At 35.9% G+C, this 12,440-nt stretch overlaps 1 protein-coding gene across 1 annotated transcript in view; it reads left to right on the forward strand.

The window, feature by feature from the left end:
* The first annotated feature begins 8,630 nt into the window (after positions 1-8,630).
* LOC149162275 (uncharacterized) overlaps positions 8,631-12,440 on the forward strand; it is a 12,555-nt gene continuing 8,745 nt past the window's right edge. Inside the window, exons 1-4 of the mRNA XM_089435138.1 lie at positions 8,631-9,189; positions 9,333-9,648; positions 9,779-12,051; positions 12,185-12,318. Coding sequence (XP_089291264.1) covers positions 8,631-9,189; positions 9,333-9,648; positions 9,779-12,051; positions 12,185-12,318 — 3,282 coding nt within the window. The remainder of the gene's footprint in view (positions 9,190-9,332; positions 9,649-9,778; positions 12,052-12,184; positions 12,319-12,440) is intronic.

Here is a 12,440-nt window from a genome sequence, read left to right on the forward strand (position 1 = left end):
CCCAACGGGGGGGGATGGCCCCCGCCAAACCCCCGCAAGGGGGACAAGTCCCCCCCATACCCTCCCGCATGGAGGGGTGTACAATCTTCCTGGGGTATACATTCGGCTGAAACAAAGACCTCTAAATTAGGATGATAATCATGCTCCACACCCGACATTACTCTAGTGATGTGCATAGGTGTGAGACATACAAGAGTGAAAATGGTTAGAAGCGACACTTGTGACAGTAAGAAAACGTAAAAACGACACTTGAAAAAGCTAAAGAAATTGAAAGCAACACATGTCAGAGTGAAGATAACATGAAAATGTCACTTGTTAAAGTGAAAGTAAGCAAAAATGACTGTGGCGAACGTGAAAGCGACACTCATGAAAGAAAAGGTGTGTAAAAATGATAGTTGGTAAAACTCATGGAAAGAGAAGTATAATTTCAATCAAAGTGAGGGAGACTGTCAATGGAAAGTTCCCACTGACTATGAAAATAGTTTGAACATCATGAAGGCATTTTATTGATGGAATGTTCTATCCCTATTCAAACTTGCATAAAGGCAGTGCACTTATGAATTCATCAAGGACTAAGCATGTGTGAGCAAGTGATTGATAGTTAAAAAATGGTAAGAAGCATTAAATACTTAGCACCGCATCAATTGATGATGAAGTGACCATGAGACAACAAATCGTAAGATCCTTAGTAGGCTCCAAAATTCAAGTGTAAGAAAAGATTTGGAGGGTGTTGATTGTAGCATTAACAAACCCATAACTTGATGTTGTGATGTGATGAACAATATCTAATGCCATAGTATGATGAACATAATTAGACATCGTAATGTGTTAAACAAAATCCAATGTGGGAAACATATCCTAAAATCATAATCAAACTTAACCCTTCACCAAGGTCACATTGTGAACCAATATAACCATATTAAACTATAGTCAACAATGGGAAACTCTATTCAAACATAGCCAACCTTGGTCATCCATGGTTTACTATAGTCAAACATGGCCACTTATCGTTAACCATAAATAACCACAATCAACCATGGGAAATTGTGGTCAACCTTGGTCTACCTTAGTTTACCATGCCCAACATGGGGTACATTATTAACCATCGTTAAACCTTATTAAAAATCAGTAACCATAATCAACTATAGCCTTTCATGAGAAACTAAAGGGAACTATAGTTAACTATGGTTAAATAACGTGAAACATGGTCTTACATTATCGACATGGTCAAACATGATTATATGTGATTAAGCATAGCCAACATGGTTAAACGTAGTGAAATATAAACAACCACGGTCAACCATATTTGACATGATTAACCATGGTCCATCCTGGTCAAATCATAGTCAACATGGCCAATCATGGTTAACCATATTCAAACATTGTCAATGTTGGTCAACCATATTTAGCCATATTCAAACATGGACACCCATGGTCAACCATAGTCAACCACAGTCATAGATAGTCCACCATGGTCAATCATATTCACCTATGGTCAACATGGTCTTCCATAGTTGACCATTGTCTACCCTAGTCATCCATACTTAACCATAGTCAACCATGGTCATTTGTAGTGAAACTTACTCTACCTTAGTTAACCATGGTTAACATGGGAAACATTGTTAACCATAATGAACTATAGGCTTTCACATGCAACCAAAGGCAACCATAGTTAGCCATGGCCAACCATGGTCAAATATGGTTGAACATGGCATACATAATCTACATGGTTAAACATGGTCAGAAATGGTTAAACATAGCTAATAAGGTCAAACATGGCCCACCATAATCTACCATTATTATCCATTGTTAATCATTATCATTCATAGTTAGCATGGTTAGCCTTGGTTGGCCATGCTTAACCATAGTCAACCAAGATCAACAATAGTTAATTATGGTTTACTAATCCCCCTCACACATGTTAGTCATCAACTAGCTCAACCACATTATTAAAGGTGGTTGATATATGCCAACTAATGTCATTAGTTTTTGAAGGGTGAAAAATTGTGTTTATTGGCATATATCAACTAATTTTAATAATGTGGCCATGCTAGTCTAATATTGATCAATATTGTCAATAATGATGACAATCAAAGATCTAAAATATGTCATCTTAAATAAATTTTGATATCAATATTGAGTGATACATGGAGCTATGTTAATGGAATTATAATATAGAATATAAATTGATATAGAATTGGTTTGATTAACCTAGATGACAACATCTCTCTCTCTCTCTCTCTCTCTCTCTCTCTCTCTCTCTCTCTCTCTCTCTATATATATATATATATATATATATATATATATATATATATATATATATATATATATATATATATATATATATTCATATACATATACATATACATATATATGATGCAATTTTATTGTAGTTTTATTCAAAAGGAAATATAACTTTTCTAATTCATTAACAAGTTTATGTTTCTAGAGTGAAGACTTTGACAATTAGTCATGTTGTTGAAAGGCTTTTCGAGTAAATTGTGTGCACTAAATTGAGGCATCCAATGTTTCAAGTGGACACTCCACCCATTGATAGGCACAAAGAAAGTTTTAATTTCCTTGATGATGGGTGGATTGTCCACTCGAAATTGTTTCAAATTAATACACACAATTTACTCCAAAAAATTCCCAACAAAATGTTTATGTTTTCAAATTTGATAACATGACTAGTTTTGTTTGGGCTTGTTCAAATTTTCTATAAGAATGAAAATATTACAAATAGTTTCATCATAAAAAAAAACAAACAACATGTTACATAATAAAATTTTATTGATGTTGTCTAATTGTCCTATGTTTTGTCTTTTTTCGACTGAAAATTTGATGGTACAATTCTTGGTGAGATTGTAAAATTTCATGGTTTAACTCGTGTTTGAACACATAAATGGACTCAATACCTTGAAACTCTTGGGGCACTTGGATTTTGTAGAATACAAAACTCAATCCTACAATTCCAATAAACCCCGATTAGATTTTGGACAAAATAGACCAGAAAATATGCCTAGAAACATGCAAAAAATAGAATAGTTAGACTACAAAAAATGAATATTCTAAAAGCTACTAACCTTATTTCCAAATTGTTTATTCTATCATATATTTATATTTTTATTAAATTACTTCAAATAAAAAAAGATTTTTTACTCAATTTTCTAAGTTAAAATATTAAAAAAATAAAATACTTCGAAGTTAAAGCATGTTTACTTATTAAGTATTTTAGGTTAAAATATTATAAAATCAATACTACAAATTTATAATAAAATCTATTATGTACTTATTAATTAATTGCCTACTTTTTTTATATAATATTTTGAATTTTTAGGGTGTGGTGTGAGGGGGAGGGATTCTTCTAAATCCCGAAGGAATAATTGTGGAAATTTTTTTATGGGGGCTTGGTAGGAAAACAAATAATCAAATAGAGATGTATGGACTTTACTTGATGCTATAAATAGCCCCAAAGAGTGGTATCAAATACACAACTATTTGGGAGACTCCTTCCTAATTATCACTCGACTTCTAAGAGCCAATACACCTCCAAAAGATAATATGCTAAGCTTATTGTTCGATCATATTAGAGATATCCTTTGCTCGTTTTCTATTGCCCCCTCTTTCCATATTCTTTAAATTCTCAATAGTGAACCTGATATTCTCACCAATAAGGCTTGCCTCTTAGAAAAGGGGTGATAAAAAATTAATGGTATTTTTGGTCAAGTTTTCATCACCTAAATGAAGCTCATGATCAATCTTTGTAACCCCAATCTCAACATGTGCCTTTATCCATTTATAGATCCACTGTCAAAATCCTTTTCTCATTTGAAGAACCATAAATTATCTCCTTTCCCCTAATTTATATCTCCATGTATGATCATTATGCATATTGATGATATGATCCCACTTGCAATGATAATTTGGCTAGTCTCGTACTAGCCCAATGTGGCACCTCATGAGGATAAATTGCATGAAAACCTGTTGCATTTATTGGCACCAACGCTGCCCCTTTATATCCTTCAACTAAATCCTTTGGTATCTCTCTCCATCATCTTTATCAATGTGCCTCATTCGTTTGGACTGAGGAATATTAGACGGGAATGTAATGCATAGTTCATGGCAAATGAGGAAGATGTCTTCTGAATTAGTTGGGCGATGATTACTTCACCTTGGGACCCTAGCTTAAGTGATGCGAACTTGCAAAATCACATGGGATTATCTGTTGGTAGAGAGATTAAATTAAGGAGAGGTAGCTTTGTTCTCTCCATTCTATGTGAGAGGGGATGGTTATGGTATGGCCACCCTCTAAATTTTAATCAAATGGAAGTTTTGTTAGCAAGGTTGTTGTCTAGTTGGGGAAAATAAAAGCTCTTTGATGAGATTTGGGTTGCTAATTAGGTCCTCTGTCACTGGGAAATTTGTTAAGGATTCAAGCATCATTGCAGTTGGGAAGTTTGGCATCTCGCCCTCTTGGGCCTAGAGGTAACTGTGTCCATTCTCTGGTTAATTAGTTTAGTGTGCACTAGGGAGCATTTCGTCCGACTAGAGTTTAGAACCTTGCATCATGGAACGAACTATAATTTCCTCTTCCATTTACCCTTTCCTTTTGGGTTTCCAGTCCCTAAATTGGAAATTAGGCTATATGGTCGAACATCTCTGAGCGTAGGAAAGAAATTGGAGGTTCCATTGCTACTTCATTTTCAATAGGTCCTTCTTCTTTCTTCTAGCTTCGGTCTTAGCAAGCCCTACTCATGGATTCAAGTTCAAAATCAAACTCCAATGTCTCAATCATATGAAAACATTACATGAAGGCGCATGAAGCAATGAACATTGAAATTTATGATTTACAAGTCATATTGTATCAACAACAAGCCTGTGATTGCACCACATTGGAATTAGTTGAAGTTCAACAACAAAGAATTACACGCTTGGAGGATGAGGTTGAAGCTCTGCGTAGAATAATTATGGATCTGCAACACAAGAATAATCGATAGATGAGCCCCATAGGGGAACCTTGTCGAGTCATAAGCCTCAATTTCCCTACAGATAGTATCGATTAAGAATCTATGTAATGAATGGTATTAAATGTGTATTGCTTATGTTTCATTTTTGTCAAATATATACTGTTAGGATAATAAAGTACTATCAAGGTCGGGGAATTTTGATGTATTCTGGGTGATGGTAGATTGCTGCAATTTGACAATCCAGGAGCCCATGAGAAGAACAAAATTGTAACTCTCCCAAATATTTTCCATGACCGGGCATGGATTTAATATAGAAGTACTCATTTATGTGATATATATATTTTTAGGCATTTAAATTTATTGATAATTATTATAAAATAATATTTTTCCTATTATTTCTCAATGAGAGTAGGAAACAATAAGAAATACTTAACAAGTATTTAATGTTATTCCCTCCATTCCCATCCCCACCCTCATGAAGGTGGGGAGATTAAGGACCAAAGATAATGAGTATTTCCCAATATTTCCACCCACCACCATGAATATTGGGGTGGAGGGAAATACTTAATAATAAGTGTTTCCCATGATCCCCCATCCCCATTAACACGAAGCAATGAGAAATACTTAATAATAATTATTTCATTATTCCCTACTCTTTTCACTCTCATAAAATAATGAAAAATAGTTTTAGTTTTTTTTTCTTGCTATTGAAAATGGTGATTTGAACCATTGCTTCTAATTCTAAAATGTGAAAAAAAAAACAATATCAATAGATACTTAAGAATAAATCCATCTCTATTATATAGATTAAGCACCTTAAGTTTATCTAGAGATCAAGTTTCCCTTCTTATCTTTACCATCACCTTTAAATTTATCCTCACCCTTCTTATCACTATACCCTCCTCCCCTTTTTATTTTCTCCACCATCCTAGTTCACCCCATTATCATCCTTTGTTTTCAGTTAGTTTGGGTGGTGGGGTGTTGTGGGTAGCAACTTAATAAAGTATGTAAAACTGCAAATCAATGAGATTTTTATTGAAATGTTATATATATATATATATATATATATATATATATATATATAACATTGGGAAAAGAATCACTAATACAATTGTTTTTTTTCAATATGACCTTGTGATTGAAAGTTGTTTTTATGCACACATAGGGGGCATCTCCACATCTACTTGGATGATTTATTAAAGATTTGCAGAATTATTTGATGCAAATATGATGAGAATTAAATGTCAGTTCTACAATTATTATGCTAAATTTAAAATGAAAACATTTTAGAGATAACATTTGGATAATGTAGTATCAATTAAGATTCTACATTACACAAAATGTGATTTCTATCTTTAGTGGGAAAAATGGTAGCAACACAACTATGATACATGTGAAAGAAATGATAAAATCATTCCAATCAATGTATAATACCATGCTACATTTATGAAATAACTTCATATACAAGCTATACTTTATGGAAGTATTATATTCATAAACCTTAGAGCATGAAAGGACAATTTGGCTTTCACATCTTCATCAACTAGTTTGTCTAGACAGATAACTCAGTGAAAACATATTCTGTCCTAGAAGAATGGAGCCTTACTAACCATGAATGGAGCCTTTCCAACCATGACATAAAGTAGGATAACACTAGCTAACTATGTATCGACTTCACAACCTTGGTGTAGAGATCTCAATATACCACATAGTTTTCACATAATTTTTTTACTCTCATCATTGTATTCTTTTCATGTTCATTAATGGGTAGCCAAAAATATGACAAATCTTGTAAACCCTTCACGTCGTGGTCAATTTTCACTCCATTATGTCATTACACTTCAAATTCTTCTTGTTCTACTTAGAGAATTTCTAAAAATGATCATCCCCAACGACCACTAGTCTCTACTTGGCCCACACCAAAAAAACAAAATAAAATTGAATTTAAAATATTACATGGAAAAATTATCCAAAAAACGTCAATTTTAATCTTGATAATCCCTCTACAATATTGATCTTTTAATTTTATTTTTTCAAATTTCAAAAAATATATGGAAAAAATATCACATATTTTACCATGATACCAAAAAGTTATTACACAATTACATAAATAAACTTTTAAATTCCACAACTAACTTAATTTCAACCATAATGTTGCCTAAATTTTAGAAGTGTTATATATTTTATATACACAAGTTGAAAGATTTAATCCACTTATACATAATGTTCTAAAATCCTAAATATCCTAACTCATAAGTTATTACAAAGAATATAGCTTATTCTATTCAACAACTTAAAGGAATTGTTCCTATTTTCATTTATTTGTGCAATTAGTTAAAAATAAAATTGAATTGATACCATTACTTAATGGAATGAAAAGTCTAAAGTAGATGAAGATAGCTAGGTTGCTACACATTCAGAAACCAATTACATAACATGAGTGGTTCTTATTGTTATTTCTTTGTGCAATTTGCTAAAAATAAAATTGAATTGATACCATTACTTAATGGAATGAAGTCTAAGGTAGATGAAGATAGCTAGGTTGTTATACATTCACAAACCCATTATTTATAGGACAGATGTATAAGCTAATTTTATTTTTTAAACAAGTATAATTGTATAAATGAAATGATTTCTGAATATTAATAAGCATCGATTCAAAATAAGTATTTAAATATTTACAACTTTTTTATTAACTATTTAATGAGATTTTATTTTAATCATGGCTCTACAATAAAATTAGCACACCTTCATTATATCATCCTAAAAATCTTTGGCCAAAAGACTTCTAATATTAGTAGATAGGTTTTCTTTATTCATATTTTACAATTTCTATTGGTGTCAGTGCACTAATTGCATTTATCAAATTTTTAATGTATATTGTCTAAATCTTTTATGTTTTGAAATATTGAGTAGGAATTATGTTTTCAAGTGTTTAATTAGAATTAAAAAACATATTTTTGTATGATACTTTTTTATTATTATTTAAAATTTATTTTTAAATAGATCCAATAAAACACTCCATTTGTCTAGAATTCATAAATCAAACTTGCAGCGATTCCAAACAAACTTGACTAAGGAACTCCGAAAACATAGCACCAAACAAACTTGACTAAGGAACTTGAGTCATGGCCGTATATTTTGGAAATATATGTTTTATATGTCTCTTTATAACGTCAAGTTGTCCATTGAATATTAATGTGCTTTCAACACACACAGTAAACACATATATTACTTTTTTTGAATAAATGAATTTTATATTTTAAAGCAAACGACCAGCAGTTCGTCATTTCACCAAAACCAAAAATAACATCGTCTGGGTAGACAAAGACGGACGACTTGCGGTCAATAAAGAAAAATCCGCAAAAAAAAAATTGACTTCACTTCAATACATGGTCATATTGACCATGTATTAGTATTAGTATTAGTTAGTTGAAATGGACGATCTGAGTTAAACACACCACGTCTTACTTCAAATGGACCATCTGGGTTAAGTTAACACCACTTGACTCAACAAGAAAAAGAAAATCCACCAAAATCCTTATGACTCCTTATGCCCTTAGGAAGGAATTTCACAAATCTAGTTCATATCCACAATTGCCCAAACCCTCTGAAATATTTTTGTAATTCCTTCATTTTATCGATCGCCCATCTGAGGAGCCGATGGCACCTTCCACGGATTTCATCCTCATCACCTCCACACTCATGCTCATCTTTCTTTCTGCAAACGCCCATCTTCTTCATCATTATCATGAGAAAAGTCGTGAACGACTGCAGGTCGATATAGAAGCCCTGCAAGCATTCAAAACCTCCCTCACATATGATCCTTCTCACGCCTTGGCCAACTGGGATTTTTCTGCCAATCATGTCTGCAATTGGACTGGTGTCACCTGCAACCCTCACAAACTGCGCGTATCTGCCCTAAATCTCTACGACATGAGCCTGCAAGGGACTATACCTCCACATTTGGGCAATATCTCCTTTCTTGGCGTGTTGAACCTCACTTTGAACAGTTTCTCTGGCATAATCCCAAACGAATTAGGCAAGCTGCGTCGCTTAAAACGTCTGTTCATCAATGAGAATCACTTGGTTTCGTCCATTCCAGAGGCTTTGAAAGATTGCACATCTCTCAGGCTGCTTAACCTGTCCTTCAATAATTTGACAGGGACTATTCCGAGTGGTCTCGGCCAATTGCAAAACCTGCAAAATCTTTCACTGTACGGTAATGGATTGACTGGGAAAGTGCCCGAATCCTTGGGAAATTGTTCTGCGCTGGAATTTCTGGTTCTAGGAATAACTTCCTTAGCGGCACTATCCCTTCTCAGCTTGGCATGCTTGCTAGAATTAAAACTCTGTCTCTTGCAGTAAACCAGCTCAGTGGAGGAATCCCGCCTTCACTGCTTAATTGCACGGAGTTACGGGGATTATACTTGTATGAAAACAGGCTCAGTGGAGGAATCCCGCCTTCACTGCTTAATTGCACGGAGTTAAGCCTATTAGATTTGGGAGGCAACAGGCTTACTGGAGAAATCCCGTGGGAGATAGGGACCAGGCTCTCTAAAATTGAATCTCTGTCTCTTGCAACAAACCAGCTTAGTGGAGGAATCCCGCCTTCACTGCTTAATTGCACCGAGTTACAGCTATTATATTTGCGAGAAAACAGGCTTACTGGAGAAATCCCGTGGGAGATAGGGACCAGGCTCTCTAAAATTGAATTTCTGTCTCTCTCAGGAAAACCAGCTCAGTGGAGGAATCCCGCCTTCACTGCTTAATTGCACGGAGTTACAGCTATTAGATTTGGGATACAACAGGCTTACCGGAGAAATCCCGTGGGAGATAGGGACCAGGCTCTCTAAAATTGAATCTCTGTCTCTTGCAGGAAACCAGCTTACTGGAGGAATCCCGCCTTCACTGCTTAATTGCACGGAGTTACGCGGATTATATGTGGATCAAAACAGGCTTACTGGAGAAATCCCGTGGGAGATAGGGACCAGGCTCTCTAAAATTGAATCTCTGTCTCTTGGATCAAACCAGCTTAGTGGAGGAATCCCGCCTTCACTGCTTAATTGCACGGAGTTAAGCCATTTAGATTTGTTTCACAACAGGCTTACTGGAGAAATCCCGTGGGAGATAGGTACAAAGCTCTCAAATTTAAAGGTTCTGCTGCTCTGGGGAAACGAATTAAACGGTACCATTCCGAAATCTTTAGGAAATTGCTCTCAGCTTTTATGGCTCGAACTCAGTCAAAATTTCTTAATGGGAAACATACCTCAGGAATTTGGAAAGCTCCGTTTTCTACAGAGACTTACGCTTCATGATAATCATTTGTATAGTGAGGAATCCATTTCCATCTTTGGAGCACTTTCAAACTGCACCAATCTGCAAATACTCGATCTTTCCAACAATGATCTTAAGGGAGACTTGCCTGGAAGCATAGGCCGTCTTTCTCAAAATCTGCTTTATCTCTATTTGAGTGGGAATCGTTTCACTGGTAAGATACCCCATGAGGTGAGCAACCTCACTGGATTGATTCTGTTGCGTCTAGAGAACAATTTTCTCTCTGGAAGCCTTCCTTCTGCACTAGGAGGGCTGTCTGCTCTTCAGCTCCTGGACCTCAGCGGGAATAACTTGGAAGGTAATATACCCTATCAATTCAATCAATTGAAACGTCTGTATGAACTGGATCTTCATCAAAACGCGCTTTCTGGAGAAATTCATCAAGTTTTTGCAAGTTTGCAGCAGCTAAGAAGATTAGATCTCAGCTATAACAAGTTCAGTGGTAATATACCGGATAATGATATAGGGAATTGTTCCAATCTCGAGCTTCTGGACCTCAGTTACAACCAGCTAAGCGGCGTGATGCCATCCAAAGTGGCTAGCCTTCATAACCTCCAGTTATACATTAATGTCTCACATAATGCTCTCACAGGAAGAGTGCCTGCCGAACTGGGAGGAATGCACATGGTTCTCGCAATTGATCTCTCTGACAATAATTTTTCAGGGAGCATACCCAGCCAATTAGTGAATTGCGCTGGACTTGACTACCTTAATCTTTCTCACAATTCATTGGAAGGCACCATTCCGACATCAATCGATCAAGTTAAAGGACTTCAAGATTTGGATCTCTCTTTCAATAAGCTTTCCGGTCCCCTGCCTAGCTCTATAGAGAAATTACAGAAGCTTACGCATTTAAACTTGTCATACAATAACTTCACAGGAGAAGTACCATCCTCTGGAGCTTTCAGAAAACTGAATTTTACATCATTCTTAGGAAACAGTGGACTCTGTGGCAGATGGATAGAGTTACCTCATTGTAAATTGACGACAAGGCATCATCATGATTCCAAAAGAAGGGTAGTTATCTTGGCCACTTCGGTTGGTTTAACTTTGCTATTGGTATTTTGCCTAGCCTTCATGGTTTTGATATGTTTTCGTAGCAGAAGGTCTGCATTCTCAGAAACTATTTCAGCGAGATTAGGGAGGATGCTGAGGAGCCGACTCCGCGAGACGAAGATTGTAAGTGAGGAAGAGGTGAACAGAGCAACTAATGGTTTCAGCCCAGATAACCTAGTGGGGCGTGGCGGCCATGGGTCAGTGTATAAGGGCGTATTAGACAACGCCACAATCGTTGCTGTCAAAGTTATACAGTCTGCCACATCAGGAGGTGCATACAAGAGACTGATCAAAGAATGCAAGACGTTGGGAAGAGTCCGCCATCGGAATCTGGTGAGAATACTGGGCGTATGCTCAAGTTTTCACGTCAAATCTTTGATTATGGAGTTCATGTCGCAGGGAAACCTGGATAAGCATTTGCATTGTAGGGAAAATAATTGCAGGTTGGATCTGAAAAGACGGCTTAGCATTCTCAAGGACGTGGCCCATGGAATGGCATACCTTCACCATTACTGTTCTCCGGCCATTGTTCATTGTGATCTGAAACCTTCCAACGTTTTACTGGATGAGACAATGACGGCTCATGTTGGAGATTTCGGTATTTCACGCCTCGTCAACGATTCCACAGCGGCAGCAGCCTCAGGGGACACCTCCAGTCATGTGATCGGGTCTGTTGGTTACATTGCACCAGGTAAATATTTGATTGAGCAATATTGTATATGGGAAATATTTGAGTCAGCGATAAAGGTTTTATATATAAATGCTGATATGGGATTATATGTGAGTCACTAATAAAGGTTTTATATATATAAAATTGGTTACAGAATATGGTACAGGAGGGCGCCCGTCCATGAAAGGGGACGTATACAGTTACGGCATCTTGGTACTGGAAATGATAACGGGAAAGAAGCCCACAGATGCAGTGTTATCCGAAGAAGAGCAATCATTGCAGAGTTGGGTGGGCGATGCATTCCTGATGGGTATTTTTCTTTAAATGGGGAAAATACCAAAAACCAAATATTCAAAACACACAGAGGCGTGCTCTGTTTTTTACTTTACTCCAGGATCTTTTGTGCACAG

Source organism: Pinus tabuliformis, chromosome 5_2 (assembly GCF_031772625.1).
Source record: "Pinus tabuliformis cultivar Carrire ecotype Pingquan chromosome 5_2, CPIR1, whole genome shotgun sequence".
Taxonomy (NCBI): domain Eukaryota; kingdom Viridiplantae; phylum Streptophyta; class Pinopsida; order Pinales; family Pinaceae; genus Pinus; species Pinus tabuliformis.